The sequence below is a fragment of the Nyctibius grandis genome, chromosome Z (assembly GCF_013368605.1).
Source record: "Nyctibius grandis isolate bNycGra1 chromosome Z, bNycGra1.pri, whole genome shotgun sequence".
NCBI classification, from domain to species: domain Eukaryota; kingdom Metazoa; phylum Chordata; class Aves; order Nyctibiiformes; family Nyctibiidae; genus Nyctibius; species Nyctibius grandis.
The window spans coordinates 1961631-1978640 of NC_090695.1; the positions used below are offsets into that span (position 1 = coordinate 1961631).

The 17010-nt window shown below is 42.7% G+C and overlaps 1 protein-coding gene across 1 annotated transcript in view; it reads left to right on the forward strand.

Annotated features, from left to right (window-relative positions):
* The window catches only part of LOXHD1 (lipoxygenase homology PLAT domains 1), an 80226-nt gene that overhangs the window by 21373 nt on the left and 41843 nt on the right, over positions 1–17010 (forward strand). Inside the window, exons 12-16 of the mRNA XM_068423380.1 lie at positions 1418–1580; positions 4162–4316; positions 5171–5380; positions 6776–6899; positions 11521–11729. Of these exons, the coding sequence (XP_068279481.1) occupies positions 1418–1580; positions 4162–4316; positions 5171–5380; positions 6776–6899; positions 11521–11729 (861 nt within the window). The remainder of the gene's footprint in view (positions 1–1417; positions 1581–4161; positions 4317–5170; positions 5381–6775; positions 6900–11520; positions 11730–17010) is intronic.

A 17010-nucleotide genomic window follows, 5' to 3' on the forward strand; every position in this document is an offset into this window, starting at 1 on the left:
TAAACATTGCAAGCCTGGGGTTAAACAGCAGCACTACAGGGAGCAGCAGAAAGGAGGAGAAATGGTGTTTTATTGACATAAAGAAGGTTTGGGCTGTGTGGGTTCAAAGGATGGCTCTGCTGCAGACTCAAGACATTCGATCACACAAGCCCCTTGGAGGGTTCAGCCTCTGCAAATTGACTTGTCTGGGATCTGTGCGCAGTGGTATGATGACCTTTTCATACCAGGCTAGCAGTGACTTTAGTCCACCTCTGATCTTAGGTGCACAACCTATTCCTCCCCAGTGACCGTGTCAGGGAGGGCAGGATCCGGCAGCTCAAGGCTCAATACACTGGTAATTCTATTCAACATTGCTACAGTGAGAGCTATTCCCTTCTTTTATTATGTATTAATATTTTAGTATTTAAATAGTAAAAATAGGGAAGAAAGGACCCGGTATTGTTTTGATAAATAATTACATGAGAGTAATTAAGGTGGGCAGTATTCATATATACGTTATACATGAAAGTGGTGGCACAGAGTGCTGGAAACAGCAGAAAGCCCCTGTGCTACTTAGGAGAGAAATGCTTAAGTTGTCATTTAGGAAAGGGCCATTTTTTCTTCGTTTATTTAGTAACTGTGAGATTAAAACTAACTTTTGTTTTCTGTTCAGACTTGTGGGCTCTGCAAGTTGCATGATGGCTCATGCCCCTTTCTTTATGGAGGCATAGCCTGCGGTGCCCGGCACACAGAAAGCCGCCTGCCTCTTGCCATCTTGGAGGCCTTACAGGAGTCTGTTCTTAACGAGTAGTCTGGGATTAATTTTGTTTACCAAGTGGAAAACACATGTTCTATTGTTTTTTGTTTGTTTGATGATAGAAATCATATTTGTTTCCACCAAAGTGAAGTCAAAACAAAAGATCAAAAATTAAATCACTATTTTCCTCCTCCTAATGCACGTATGGGAACTGCCTGGAAACCAGCTTGAGTCACAGAATTATAGGGCAAAATCTTGAAGTATTGACTCAGAAAAAAACCCCTACTGACTTCAAAGAGAATGCTGCCTGAATAAGGGTTGAAGAGGGATTGCAGAGTCTCAGTAAAAAACGGCTTCAGCAGGAATAGTGCAGTCCTGATTAGGAATTTGCAAGATCAAAAACTGGGAAGGGCAGAGATCTGCTGGATCATACAGCCCATCTCACACAGCCATTGGGAATACTGTTCTCTGCTACAGGTTTAGCGCTTCTCAGAGTCCTCAGATGTCCTCATTCTGGAGGACCTATATTTCTATATACTATTTCAGGTCTGCATCTACATACACATGCATACATATACAAGTTGAAAATCCTCGCCTACATGTCAGAGTATTTTCAAAGGGGAAATGCTAACATGTGTTCACTTTGTTTTGAAGAGATTATTTCTGTCATGTTTACTTCAGGGCTCGGAAACTGTCACATTTCCATGTGAAAGATGGCTTGCAAAGTCTGAAGATGACGGCGAGATTGTCAGAGAACTGGTACCATCTGATATTTTTACTGAAAAACTCATGAAGGATGGGACACTCAAGCAGATAGAGGAAGAAGTTGAAGACCCATTGGAAGGTAATGTAGTCCTAGGAGTGGGTAGGGACCTGTTCATCTGATTTTTTTGGAAGAAAACACGTAGATGTGTGGTTCAAGCAAATGCGACGCTGGTATGACCGTTCACATTTCTTTCCCTTCCTGTTCTCTGGCCTCTCTTATACCTGAAGCACTTCTGAGCAATAATATCATTATTTTCCTGTAGGGTGTTTATAAACCTGTCACAGACACCCATTCACGCAGACATAGTTTGCACATCTCCTCTGATGCCTAACAAATTTCCTCCATCTTGTTCTTGTCTTCCAGGCTCTGTAAACATCTTTACCCATTTGCTCAACTTCACCTGTCCCTGTGCACTCTGCCCCTCCCTTTCCTACCCTACCAGTCTGCTTCATGCTCCTCTTTCCTCCCAAAGCTGTTTTTCCTGCTGCTCTTCAGGTACCTATGGACACCCTCTAAAAATTTGGCTCTAGGCAGCCACCTTCACCTCATTAAAGTGCCTCTGCGGAGTAGAATAAATTCTTATGCAGCTCTGAGCCCATCTTATAAAGTGTTCACATTCAGTGTTCGGTCCTCCTGGTAGCTGAAGCAACCGAACAAGAACTGTAGTTTCATCCTAAACTTGTTGCTCAGCTGTTCCTAACTCTTTTTCCTCTAGGACCTCCTTTTCCCACCCCAAGCTCCTTCTGCCCTTGAGAGAAGTCATGAACCTTCCTACATCTTGAGAAGAGCAAATTGAATTCAGCTGCCATTTTCATTCTTGGTTCTTGCATCTGGCAACAAGATGATTCAACAGAGAAAATAATTCCTCTCCCTGTTTTGTTTCTCTCAGCTGATTTGCATTTACAGTGCACCATTGTCAGGGTGGAATTCATACAGATTCTAAGTGTTTCCACAACCAGGGGAGGAGCTGCCTTGCTGTAGGGAAAGCTGGAGCCTTTGCACTGTGCCCTTAGAAGAGACAGGTGTGATCTTTCCTCCTGATAGGAACTACGTGGTAGCTCATGTGAGATTTTTTTTCCAGTAAATGCAAAACCAGTTTTAATATCAATTAGTAAGTGGCATGACTGCTAGGCGCCTGCATGCCATATTCTTTAACTTACTAACTTGTGTTGCTTTACCTTGCTTTAGTTACCACGTGTTAACTAACCTGGGTGACTTATTTTTTCCTTCTAAAGGCAAAACCTTAAAACAAGTTTTATAATCTATGGAATAGGATTTTTGGATAACTGAAGGTTTCTTTTGGCTGAGAGCTAGGGCTAAGGTTAGGAACTTCTGCTTTAGATATAAAATATCTGGGACGGGAGTTATATCTTCTGCATCTCTATGAGTCCTCACATCTTGGGCAGTGACACAGTGTAAATGACTGCAATGGAAAATCAGCTTGTGGTATTCTGAGGATTATCTTTTATATAGTAGAATGCATTTCAGTCCTGAAGGTCTCTTGAACTGGCAAGCAAAAGCCAAACAGGGATGCATTGACTAATTAGACTATGTGCATTGCTTCCTTCATTACTAATGTAGCAGTTCCCTTTCAAATATGAAACTGTAACTCTGTAGGATATAATATGAAGAGGCACACCAGAAAACCTGGCATTGCACCTAGCCTGGTGAATCATCATGATCCATTTCCTAGAGAAATCAATGGAAATTTTTCATGGACTATGAAGCAGAATAGGCCCTGTTTTACTGGGAAAGCTAGGTACAGAAGAAAAAGACAATATAGATATTTTATTTGATGCTCTTAATGTACAAAGAATTCCAACTAAGACTTTGTGCTTCTTCCTCATTTGTATTGCCCTATGATTTGCAAGGAGGCATTCTCTAGGGCTTGCATGCCACCAGGGCAATCAGACTTGTACAGTCCCTAATTGTTTTCCTGGAGAGGATGCTTTCAGTAACTGTTTGTTTTCCCTGTGTAATTGGGGAAAGAGTAGAAAAATAAAAATAGGAGTATTTAACAGGTTTAGTAAAGCACATTTCTAAAGATTTGATGAAGTTTTATTGGATCATCACTGAGCAAGCTAAAGAGAAAGGATATTTAAACGGTATAGCTCCAACACTTCCTTAGTTAAATACTGTCTCAGCAAAAGGACCCAGAAACCTGTTCTCTTTCTGTTTGGGGGATTTATAGAGATACATGCCATTAATTCTGGTAGTAATTGCACATCTGAATCCCTAGAGTTTGTTTATGGAAGATGGAGTATTAAGTATTCACAACACTGAATCACTTGTTTTCAGATGTATGTCCCTTGAGCCTCAGTATGAAAAGGTGCAGACTTCCCTCACCTCTATTGACATCGTACCCAGTAATTTCCATAAAGATTTTTTGCATTTTTAACTGCACACTCTGTGATCAAAACATTACACAGGAGCTGATTAGATGGAAAAAAGGAAAGTCAGCAAATTTCAGCCCAGTGATTCCCCAAGCTTTGGATCATTATCAGAAGCCTGGAAGGATAAAGCATGTGGGATTTTAAACCTCCAAGAACTGAGTGATGAGCAGAAAGTTTGGGGACAATTTTATTAGGTAAATTCAGTATCTAAGATAGGCCTTGATAATTCACCTGGCCAGAAATCACATCTCCATTTCTTTCTGTAGTTCACACGTACAAGATAAGTGTGTTCACTGGAGATATCTATGGTGCTGGGACAGATGCTAATGTTTTCCTAAATATCTATGGAGATCTGGGGGACACAGGAGAGAGAAAACTCAGCAAATCTGAAACGAACTTCAACAAGTTTGAAAGAGGACAGGTACAAATGCAATGTGTTAATAACACTTTCCATTTCACAGTTTTTAACCTAACAAGTCCATGACTGTCTTTATAGGTTGAGTTTTCCTATGAGGGATGAATTGATTGATTCAATTTACCACGTTCATTACCTCTTAAAATGCTCTGTATGGATTGTCAGCTGGGTATTATGACTGACAGGCACTGCAGCAAAGGAGTAGATGTTTCTTTGAAGTGACCAATAGACAAATTATTAACTTGGTCTGTGTAAACTGGCTTGAACTGTTAACTGCAGACTTGAGAGCACACAAAACCTGAGGTCTCTCATTCCCATAGCCTCTGTGCAACTGATTTGCATGTACATAGTATATATTGTAATTCACTGCAGAGCATGATAAACTGATGGGACATAAACTGTGGCTGTGTTTGACGAGATGACTCCAAAAGTCGTACTCTGTGGTCAGTCCATGAGTCATATTCACAGCCTCATGTGGCGATACTCAGATATAATGATGGCAAAGATTGTCTTATCTGGGTTGCCCATACCAATCTGATTGTATTAGAAAGGGAAGCCTTACTTAGACTTAAATACCAGGATGTAAAATTCCAGGATTTCAATATTGTAATTGGTTGTAAAAGTGACATTTTTGTGCAGCTTCACTCATAGCAGAAAGCAGGCTTCAAATGCTTCCCTGCAGAATAGTTTTAGCATACAGAGATGCCTCTATAGACTGCCACAAAGCTTTCAAACAAACACTATCAGGTGAGATGGAATTTAAACGCATATTGTGCTCTGTAGTCTCTGTTTGCTTTTGTCTGGTAGATGATCTATTGAGAGCCCGTTAACAGAAGCAACTGCTATTGAACACTTTGCAGGAGGATACATTTACCGTACAGGCTGTGGACCTTGGCATTTTGTACAAGATCAAGATTCGTCATGACAATAGGATGTTCAGTCCCGACTGGTTCCTGGAAAAAGTAGAGATCCTGGATGAGACCACAGAGGAGTCGTTCGTTTTCTTGTGTGAGCGCTGGTTGTCTAAAAAGAAAGAGGACAAAAAGATAGAGCGTACGCTTTATGAACAGGTACGGTTACGGCTCAAAGCTGTGATCCTAACCCACTGCAACTAATAAATATAAAATGATTGAATAGCTGGTTGAAGTCCAAGACAGGTCATTAGGGACTTACACTTTTTAATTTGTCCAAAACGAATTAGTGATTTTTAGACAAGTGCTGAAAATAAGGCCACTCTCAGCCCAGTATCACTAGCTCTATAATTTGAAATTTCAACAGGAAAATCTAGGAGTCTAAGTGAAACTCTTCAGCTGAGAGTCAAAACACCTTGCTGATGCACAAGAGTGTATACTTCCCTGCTGCTCTCCTTGCTGTGCCCACAAAGTAGGTTAGTTATGGATCCCACTATTCAAAGTCCTCAAGCCAAAATATTGGGTCCTTTGACTTCATCCTCATTGGACTGGATGGTTTATCTTTTCAGCAACTTCTTCCATAAATGCCAAACATAAAAAATCTGGTTTCTTTGCTACCACTCAAAGCATAGAATGGTTTTTAGTGAAATGCCCTTTCTACTCGCACATTCTCTGTTGCTTTATCAGGCTAATATAGCTAATTGGAATTCAAGGTACATACACTAATTAAAATTATCAAACAAGATTAATAGACCTCCCTTGCTTCTATACAGCAAGGCATAAAAAAAGCAGCTGATTATAGGTCCGTTGTATTTAAGGAGTCCACTTTGCAAAATACAGTAACATTTTAATTGATGGTTACTACTAAAATTATCATCAATGAAATTGGGCCAGACTCATCCTGACTGCAAGAAGAGTTACACCATGGATGAGTATTGCCATATGCTCCCTCATAAAACTGCAGCACACAGTGCTATGAGTTCTTGTGGTCACACTTACCCTGTTGCTCATGTTAGTTCGTAATGAGGAAAAGCTAATAACTTTTTAATTACATGACTGTGTGGTAAGAGCCTCACATTTATTGGACAACAGCACTGAACGCATCTGCACTAACTCCTCAAATACAATAGATGTTTCATCTTTACAATACTCTCCCTCTTAGGCTCTTTGACCTGTATCAGGTCAACTAGTCTGACACCACAATGTGTGCCCTGATAAGCAAATCTGGCACCATCCCATCCATTTGAATTTTCTGTGGCTATTGCTCACACAGGTAGAAGAGAAAAGACACACCACACCATTAAAGTCCATTAGGTGTGTTATATTTTCTTTTATTATAGCACACATCCAAAATGGCTTGTCAAGGTTACCAATGAAATAAATGAATGACCTGCAGTAAATTACAAGTCACATTTATCTGAGATACACTGAGCAAAAAGCTACCTGGGGAACTACAGGGATTTCTTCTCATGTTGTTCTTGGAGGCACATGGGAACAACTGACAACACTTGAGTACTCAATCTCATTACACTCTCATACATGCCTTCCAACTAGAGCTATGACAGTGAGCAAAACAGCCTGGATGGCTCGTCTCGCAGCCTGTCAAGTCAGGATAGCAATGCAAACCTGAAGGAGACGAAAAAATCCAGATTGGTCAAGGCGGCAGAAGAAGGCTCATGTGAGTGAGCACCGTGTTTGATCGCATGCATGCATGTGTTCTTGGCTTTCAGTGCTTGAGAGGTTGCGTTCATCCTGGTGAAGAGGAATGAGAGGCAGAACAGCAAATTGCTTCTCTTCACCTTGTGTGGTGACCGCTTTGGGAAGTGCTTGTGTTTCTGTTTGCTGCTTTTCTTGTAGGTCTCAGACCCTAACAGTGGAATAAGCCATGAATTCACAGCAACTTCAGTGTTTCCAACCCTGTTCTTTCTCTCCCATGGAAATCTGTGATGCTGTAGCTTGGCAGAATTAACTTCTCCATTGCCAGCAGATGTAAGCTCTCCAAAAGTGTGGTGCTTTGGACAGTGTGACAATATTGTTGGGTAGGTGATTATTCAAGGGACCTCTATGGGCAAGTACAATCCCAAATCATGACCCTTAGATGCCTAAAGTTAGATGAGTGCATCCACACCATCAAATGTGGAAAAGGAACTAGTCAATAACATCCGTAGGGTCTCTTCAGGAAGGAACCCACCGACATGAAGAATCATACTCTGTCTTCCTCCTCCTGCACTACCAACTTCATTGCAGACAGCACTTCAGAGGTGGGGAGAAGTGACACTACCCTCTGAACAGCAGGGTCGCATAGAGTTAAGAGAAGAATTTATGCAGGTTTTGTATAATTTTGTCTGAAGTGTCCTTCAAAGGATCCAAAGCTCTTTGCAGTGAGAAGGGACCATAATCAGACATGCTATCACCAAACGATCCTCCCTTGGATTATCAGAGGCATTTTTCCACATGATTCCTTAAAGTAGCTCTGGTTGCTGATAGCACCTGGTTTCTTCCTCCTATATCTCTTTGACCTACTCAAGGTGATGTTCATGTAGCACATTAGATCTGAATTACCAAATAAAGCTTTTGATTTCCTGAGACCTTATTTGCCACTCTTAAGCCATCTCCCCTTTTCAGGATCAGGCTAGTAGTGCCTCATCACCGAGGGCGTTTGTTTAATATGAATTTAAATGTGATTTATTTTAGAACCCATCAGATCTTATTCCTTACAACATGTAGCTGTGTCACAGCTGTTGTTGGGTTGGGAGGGGAATGGGATACAGGGAGCAGAGGAAGGGCATAGATAAGAAAACAGACTTTGACTGGGAGCGCTCAGGCAAGTTTGTTTTTTTCTGTAAGGTGGATTGTCTTATAATTGCACAGAAGAGGAGAGTCTGCAAATGCCATCACTGAAAGACAAGGAGTCCATGAACTCTGGACTGAGGTTCTTGCTCAAATAACTGGTGGAAACAATTGATGTCTGTAGTGTAAAGTTTCATCTTTAGGCTCTGGTTCCTGAGAGAAAGCAAAGCTGAATATAAAAGAAAAATCTGTTTCTGGATTGCAAGTTATAAAAAGTGAAATATGCTGGACTGTGTCTTCAAGGGCCAGCTTTCATGCAGGGACGCTAGTCTTGCTTGTCTGTGTCCGATACGAAGTGGGAAAGCTGCGCAGGTTTTGTTTGTCCTGGCTGTCAATGAAGCCTGGAAGATGAGTGTCCATCAGTTGAAGTTAATATTTGTGGAAAACTTCCCTGGTCCATTGATATTTCCTTATCTTCATTACCCCCCAGGCTTTTTTTCTCTGTATTTATGTACCTTTTGATTAACCACCTTTCTGTTCCAGGACAATGACTTATCATCTAAATTGCACCTATGGTTTGTTGTCATCCTACATGGGGTTTTTTAGCTTTAAATTAAGATTTTAGATGTATGGTTAAGATACTATGTTGTAACAAGTAACTGGGCAGCAGATGAGTCAGAGTTACTGTCTGTGTATGTGCTCTTAGTCCACAGCAAGTGCAAAATAATTAAACTTGTCTTAAACTTCCATGGTAAGCCAAGTGTAAAATGGTGTAATTTGGCTTAGGATTTTAAGATAGCTTTCACTGACATGGTCCAAGGGAACTCACACAAATGGTTACTGCAGCTCAGCTGATGCCCAGTACCTTGTTGTGATGTGATACCTGGGTTGCATGTCCCAAGCCTTTAAGTTGTGAAGCAGACGTAATGCTGCACATTGCTTAACCTGATCCACAACTCATGTGTCTCGGGGCAACCCTTCTTTTGTAATCCCACATTGTGTTCAAATGAAAAATAAGCGATTCCCATGTTCCTTCTGATAGTACTTCTGTGGTGAGACAATGGATAACATCTGCCATGTTAGCATTCCATGTAGTTTCACAAATAATGGGTAAAACATCAGCATCTCCCATGAGAACCCATCTCCAGCAGAGCCAGGATAGTTCCCATCATCCCCATTGTGCCAGGGTGGTCTTTCTTCTCTGAGTCCTGGAGCTTGTCATCACCACTATCTCTGTTGCAGCGACATGGCCTCATTAAGGAAACTGCATCTTGAAGGAATGCTAGATAAGAAGGACTGTGTGAGCCAGACAGCTACCTCCTGAGCCAGATAAAAAGCCAGCTGTTAATTAGTTGATTAGGTGAAATGGTACTGGGAGTTGCCTGGGAAGAGGATTGACAGTTTGAGCAGCCCAGTTCTGACTCTCCCATGCTCAAGATGGTGAACACCTTTGAGAGGCAGGAGGTGATGTGAGGATGGAGCACAGAGAAAGGTCCTGTTGACCAGGAACCTGCTTGGGTCTGAACTGGGAACCCTCCTTCATGCTGGAACGCAGTGCTAGAGATGCTGTGGTCTACATCCCTAACGAAACCCAACCACCTGTGAGGGGAACACGTGCCCTCAAACAGCCTGAACTCTGTGCAGGGACTCAAGGAAGCAGGGGGCAAAGGGAGATGATAGGCTGAAGGACCTGTGGTGTCCTGCTGTGGCCACGTACCTCAGGTTTTGCATTCTTCCATGTTTGAAGAAGTAGAACTATGGAGTCCCATAGAAAGAGGGAGACAATGGAAAGGGGACATAAACAAACAAAAGGATCACCATTCTAGTTTCTAGAGCAAAGAACAGCAAACTGTTTCCTACTGCCTGGTAGTAAACCACTCTGTCTTTGTATCCAATATTTAAAGTGGGAAGTGATAACAATTTCTCATAGTTCTTATTTTTTATATAGGTGTTTCAATTACTTTGGCTTGAGGATACAACATCAGTTGGAAATGCTGGTAGTTCTGTGAACTTAGTCTGTCTAGGAGAAAAGGGTAAAAACTGTATAAAAGGAAATTTTGTCCTTATTCAGAATATACTTTGTTTAAAAAAGCAGTCTGGAGCTGTTCTAAACATGATCCCTCATCATATTCTTATAAAATCTATCTTGCCTACAACTAAACCCTTTCTCCTGCTAATACCAGCAGCTCCAATGGTTATTTTGTGGAGAACGCATTGCATTATCATTATGATGATGTGCACACTGAAATGTAAATGATATCATAAAGGGGAGGGTAAGTCTTGCCTAATCATCAGTTCAATTTGTGTTGATACACAAAAACCTCAAACTGGGGCAGAATGAGTCTCCTTGGGTTCTGCTTTGTCCAGAGGTAAGAACAGATTTGGTCAGCATGTATTCATGCCTTCCCTGATATAGCACACATATTCTGAGCTTGATGTGAGTTTCTAGTACAACCCCCACCCCAAAAATGTTGATAGTCAACATAAAGCAAATTTAGATGTCAATCCCAGATGATATGAAAGCCAACCAAGTTTTTTGTCAAGGTTTATAAACCTTTTTTTTAAATTGAAAAAGCAACGATGAAGCCAGGCTGAGTTTAGAGCCTGTGATGAGGCAAGTTTCAGGGCTCTGATTCTTGTCAGAATGGGTTGAACTGCCCTGCACAAATGTTCTGGAAATCAAACGACTATTCAGCGTCTAATTCTGCACCGCCTGCTCGGCTTACCCAAATGAGCTTTTGGAAAGCACTTGAAAAGCAGTCTGGCACTTCCTCCCTTTTAACAGCTGAACAGAAATCTCTGAAAACCACAGAAAAACCTGCTAAGTCCCAAGCCTTGTCCTGAAGGTTTTTCTCCTGATCAATATTACTATGCAATAGATAAAATTATTGTGTGACCTACTTTTGATACAAGGATTATTCATAGTTAGCTGGGATTCGCAAAGGGATGCTGAAACCCTGAGCTGCCCCATAGATCATAGCAATCCTTGAATGAAGCACAAAGGAGAACATTTGCAGTTGTACTGGGACATTCAGCCTGTGATTGTTTACCTTGGAGTCAGTGTAGATTTATTTGCCTTTATTGAGCAGTTGAGTGTGAGATCGCTTTTGTCTAATAGCCTGTTTAAGATTTAGGTGCTCAGTCTCATCTTCAGGAAGGTCTCTTGGTGTAAATAAGGATTCAAGCCCTTCGCTGTTCTGACATCGATTAGGGAAAAATCTGGACTGCGTTATACCCTTATAACCTCCTTGCAGCCAGTAGAGTTGTCTGGGGAAATTAAGCCTTGCAGAATTCAGTCCCAAGTGTGCATGGGAAAGTAGTCTCCCATGCACATTTGTGGCCCAGTGCAGCATGGTGTTATTCCTTCTCCGCATGAATTTAATAGGATGTGAACCTATTTAGCATGCACAACTGCTCCCTCTGATGGGATGACTCCCTGGCTTTCTAAAGTCTCATGTAAATACGTAGGTGTGTGGGTTTTCTGATGACTAAACCTCTGTTTGTTGCAGTGATCCCGTACCACATCACCATCACGACGGGCACAGAATATGACTCCAGCACCGACAGCCGAGTGTACATCATCATCATGGGTCCTCAGAAAGTACAGACGGAGCGGCTGTGGCTGGATCTCCCAGAAGGAAAAGACGAGTTTGCAGATGGCTCCGTAGAGAAATTCTCTGTTTGGGGCCTAGAAGTTGGGGAGATCAAAAAAGTGGAGGTACTTTTTGAGTGCAGCGTGAGCACTGGAGGCATATGAAATACGTGGCCAAAGAAAGCACGTATTCCTGTTGTTCTTACCAGTGAAAGAAAGGCACTAGGGTCTAAAAGGAATGTAAATAGGGATGTGCTAATGAGATTTCACATGTGGCCGACCCTGAAGATAAATAACCTTTAAGTCCGGCAAACCCAGGATCCTTGGGAGGGAGAAGATAATTTTGAATGATAAGGAAGTTGTAATACGTCCCAGTTTTGTCCCATCTCTAGCACTTTTTTTTTCTTAGTCAAGCCCTGTTGTTAACAGATGCAGTGAATGTTCCCAGGATGCACCCCTCCATCAGTCTTTTTCCTAGCTGACTTCTACAGTACTTCCAGTTGAGTTTCATAAATTGTGCCTGCGGTGAGAAACGCGTCTTGTATAATTTTCTAGCTAAACATGAAAATTGTTTTCACAGCTTGGAGGTCCCAGGCTTAGAGAAGAAAATTAATCATTGTTCGTAAGTAACTTGCACAAATAGATTTTGATACAGGAGCCATTTTTTCTGCTGTGGCTCAGGGAGACAGAATTTGCATAGACTTTCCATCACTGCGCTTAAACTTCACATGAATCTTCCAGTGCATTTGTGTACATCATTCTTGTGTCATATGGCAGATTCATCTCCTGAAAGCCTGCTCCAGCTCCCTGAGTGCTGAAACTCACAGCATTTGAGGACTTCAAGAGCCCATTTAATTTTGTTTTTACTCCATGCCCTGTGTTGCAGTAAACCTGCCTGTTGGTGTGCGTACTTGTGTATTCAGAAAGAGACGAGTGAAAGAAATATAAAGAGAGAAATCCTAATCAATTTAAAAAAATCTTTGCAGTTGTATGTCCTGTTGTAGCAGCTGATAGACTGAAGCACTCCCATTAGCTTTCATTCAAGCAATGGATTCTGGCAGCTTGAGAAGTCCCTATACTAAATTTGAGTTTATTATCAAGCCATTTTCTTAATGCACTCCAAGTGCCTGGATATTATGAGTATTAGTGGCACTTTCTATCTAGCCGTCTCTAGATCAAACTTTGAAAGTGAAGCAAGTACATAAGTCCTTCTCTTCCAGACTGTGTGCACATGGAAACAGCCATAGACTGGGATAGAGAGGCAGGGAAAAGCCAGTATTAACCCCTCAGTGTCAGAGAGACAGAAGGACTTGGATGAAGAAAGAAATAGAATGAGGTGCTGGAAGAGACAGTGAGTAGGGTGAGGAATGGGCAGAGAATAGGAGAAAATAGGAGATACTTGGAAATAGAATCATAGAATAGTTTGGGTTGGAAGGTACCATAAAGGTCATCTAGTTCCAACCCCCTGCCATGGGCAGGGACACCTTCCACCAGACCAGGTTGCTCCAAGCCCCATCCAACCTGGCCTTGAACACTGCCAGGGAGGGGGCAGCCACAGCTTCTCTGGGCAACCTGGGCCAGTGTCTCACCACCCTCACAGCAAAGAATTTCTTCCTAATATATCATCTAAATCTCCCCTCTTTCAGTTTAAAACCGTTACCCCTCATCCTATTGCTGCATGTCCTTGTAAAAAGTCCTTCTCCCACTTTCCTGTAGGCCCTTCAGGTACTGGAAGGCTGCTAGAAGGTCTCCCCAGAGCCTTCTCTTCTCCAGGCTGAACAGCCCCAACTCTCTCAGCCTGTCTCCATAGGAGAAGTGAAAATTTAAAGATTTTTTTCTTAAGAAAAAAAAAATTACTCAGTGCCTCAAAATCCATCCTTGGAGAACAGCCCAATGGTGGAGAAGCAAGGAACATAAATAATTTGAAAAGTATTACAAATGGGAAAGAAAAGAAAAGGTTGCAAGTGAAACGTAGAGTTAGAAATAACACAGCTTTCAAGCTGGCTGAAGGTCTTCTGCACTCTTTCACCCCTGTCCTCAGTGATCTCACCAGTTTGCTGCCTCACCTCTTGCTCATTTTTCCCTTTGAATTTGTAACCCCCCCAGCTCGTGGCTCGAGGAGCCACCTACTTCTTGCCTTCTGCCTTCCTTCATGCAGTGCCCTCTGCTTGGAAGGTGCCTCCTTGTTGATCCACGTCCCAGCGACGACATCGATGTGCCAGTCTGCCGTGGTTGCCATGGAATCAGTCCGTATTTTCCTTGTAGAAAATTGCAGTGTTCAGGGACATTGCAGAAAATTGTTAGGTATCTACTAGGGAAAAGTGAGGAACAGTTCGTTCTCAGATCTGGCATTTGGCTGCTTCTGGAAGAAGGCAAGAAGTTCTGAATATGAGTTACCATGTGAAAACAGCATAGCATGGGGATTAAGTTTCCAGAAGCCCTCTGCATAACCCAGAGAGCAGACGGCAGGATTTAGTAGGACCGTAAAGATTTGCAGCGTGATGCCACTTTTAGTTTGTTATCATTCTCCTGCTGCAAATACACTATAGTGAAAGCAGAAACAGTGGAACATGAAGTAATTTGAAAGGGGCTCATTTATATCTGTCTTGTAAGCCTACAGATATAATATTTGCTATTGGTGTACTTTAATAGACATGCTGACGTGAAAATAAATAATACAAGTTATTGGGTAGAGGCACTTTACACTCTGTTCTCAAAACTAGTTTTAATATTTCTTTTTCTAATGAATGAAAGTATCTCTGTTCCTAGACTGCTGTTGCTGCAGAGAGACACAGATATGATCAGAAGAGTCCTGCGTCGATCTGCGTTTCTAAACCACTTCTGGTTCAGAGCCTTTCTTCATCACAAGCACAGAGTAATGCCAAGGATATACAAGTGTTACAAGTCCAGTCCCTCTTTGACTAGGGACCTGATCCTGGAAGACCCTCAGGTCTCTCTAATATTCTCTGCACCTTCCAGAATAAGCAGGAAATAATTTTTTTTTGACATATTTTCCTTCTATCTACTGCTCCAATTCTCTCCCATTTTTCCCCTGTTGTTGTGATTGGTTTCAATGTGATTGTGAGCTGCTCAGTGCAAATTGTACATTTGTGGTGGGTTGACCCTGTCTGGATGCCAGGTGCCCACCAAAGCCACTCTGTCACTCCCCTCCTCAGCTGCACAGGGGAGAGGAGACATAATGAAAGGCTTGTGGGTCGAGATACGGACAGGGAGATCACTCAGCAATTACCACGACCAGCAAAACAGACTCCACTTGGGGAAATTAGTTTAATTTATCACCAATCAAATCAGGATAATAAGAAAATAAAAGCTAAATCTTAAAACACCTTCCCCCATCCCTCCCTTCTTCCCAGGCTCAACTTCACTCCTGAATTCTCTACGTCCTCCCCGCCAGCAACGCAGGGGGACGGGGAATGGGGGTTTCGGTCACTTCATCACATGTTGTCTCTGCCACTCCTTCCTCCTTAGAGGGAGGACTCCTCACACTCTTCCCCTGTTCCAGCTTGGGGGCCCTCCCACAGGAGACAGTCCTTCATGGACTCTCCAGTGTGAGTCCTTCCCATGGGCTGCAGCTCTTCATGAACTGCTCCAGCGTGGGTCCCTTCCACAGGGTGCAGTCCTTCAGGAACAGACTGCTCCAGCGTGAGTCCCCCACGGGGTCACAGGTCCTGCCAGGAGCCTGCTCCAGCATGGGCTTCCCCATGGGGTCACAGCCTCCTTTGGGCATCCACCTGCTCTGATGTGGGGTCCTCCATGGGCTGCAGGTGGATGTCTGCTCCACCGTTAACCTCCATGTGCTGCAGGGGGACAGCCTGCCTCACCACAGTCTTCACCAAAGGCTGCAGGGGAATATCTGCTCCAGTGCCTGGAGCACCTCCCCCGCCGTCTTCACTGACCTTGGTGTCTGCAGAGTTGTTTCACATGTTCTCACTTCTCTCTCCATCTGCTATTGCTGTTGTGCTAGTTTGTTTTCACCTTCTTAGATATGTTATCACAGATGTGCTACCACTGTCACTGATGGGTTCAGCCTTGGCCAGCGGTGGGTCTATCTTGGAGCCAGCTGGCATTGGCTCTGTTGGACATAGGGGAAGCTTCTGGAAGCTTCTCACAGAAGCCACCCTCTAGCCCACCCCCCTCCCCCCCTGCTCCACCGCTACCAAAACCTTGCCATGCAAACCCAATACAGCATATTAGTCTTGGTGATGTGAATTACTCAACAGTCCCTTAAGGAAAGTGGGAACGAGTTACAAAGATTTTCAAAACAGCCTAAGGATCTACTTGTCTTTGAAATTCTGTCATTCTAACTTTGTTCAAACATCTCAGCTCAAACAACGTATCGTGATGTTGGTACGCACATCCAGGCTATGCTGCTGGTGTGGCCATGGCTTTGGATCATCCACTGTGTTGGCCTGGCCTATCTAAAGATTTGCTCGGAATTGAAAGACAAATCTCAGTGCTCTGCTCTAAAAGACCAGCCATAAGGAAGGCTCAGCACTGGATGAATTTATCCCAGACTTCACAACATTGTTCTTGGAGACCTTGGAAATCTGCTTGTGTGCAGGTTCTCCAAGGCAGCTGGATGTGCGGGATGCTTTCTTCTGCCCTGTCACTGATACCAAAGGTTAAAGGTTGCTGTGAAAATCTGGTACCTAACAATGTCTTGGAATGATGCTCTAGGAAGTGGCTGTAACGAACCCAGGAGAGCAGCAGACTTTAATGGGCTCATCGGGATTTTCCCTCCAGCTGCTCTGTCCCTGCTTCACTGCAGAGTCATTGCACTGAACTTTCCCTGTCACCTCATCTGTATCATCCTGCAACAGGTCTCGAGAGGTTGTGTGCAGACTCTCAGAGGGGCTTTGGGTTTGGAGAGGTGCAGCCAAGCTGGCAGAGAGGGAATGGGAAGGCAAGTGTTATATTCCCATTCACCTCACACCCCAGAAATCTGAGAATTAATGCATCCATTGTAGACTTGAATTTCCCTAGTGGTTAACTCTAATTTTCTGCAGCTGCACAGACATTAGTATAGTAATAATACTCCTAATAGCAGTGATAGCTGAGACAGATAAAAAATATCACTTGTTTTGGAGGAAAAAATGCCACAGATATATCACCCTAGATGAACCTGTTATTAAAAATTATTTTCTGAGCAACCCTAAATATCCTAATAATTTAAAAAAGAAAAACAGAGCAAGCTGAGGACCTCATTTTCATAGTAATGACACGAACAACACTTTCTCTGAAAATAAAGAACTGTAGGTAGCTCTGTTATTCAACCTTTTATGTACAGATATCTCATTGGAATGACTGGCTGACTGAGTTTTGTACATCAGCTGAGATACATAATTATGCTTATAAGTCTGCCCTGGGATAAATTGCCCATGTTCTT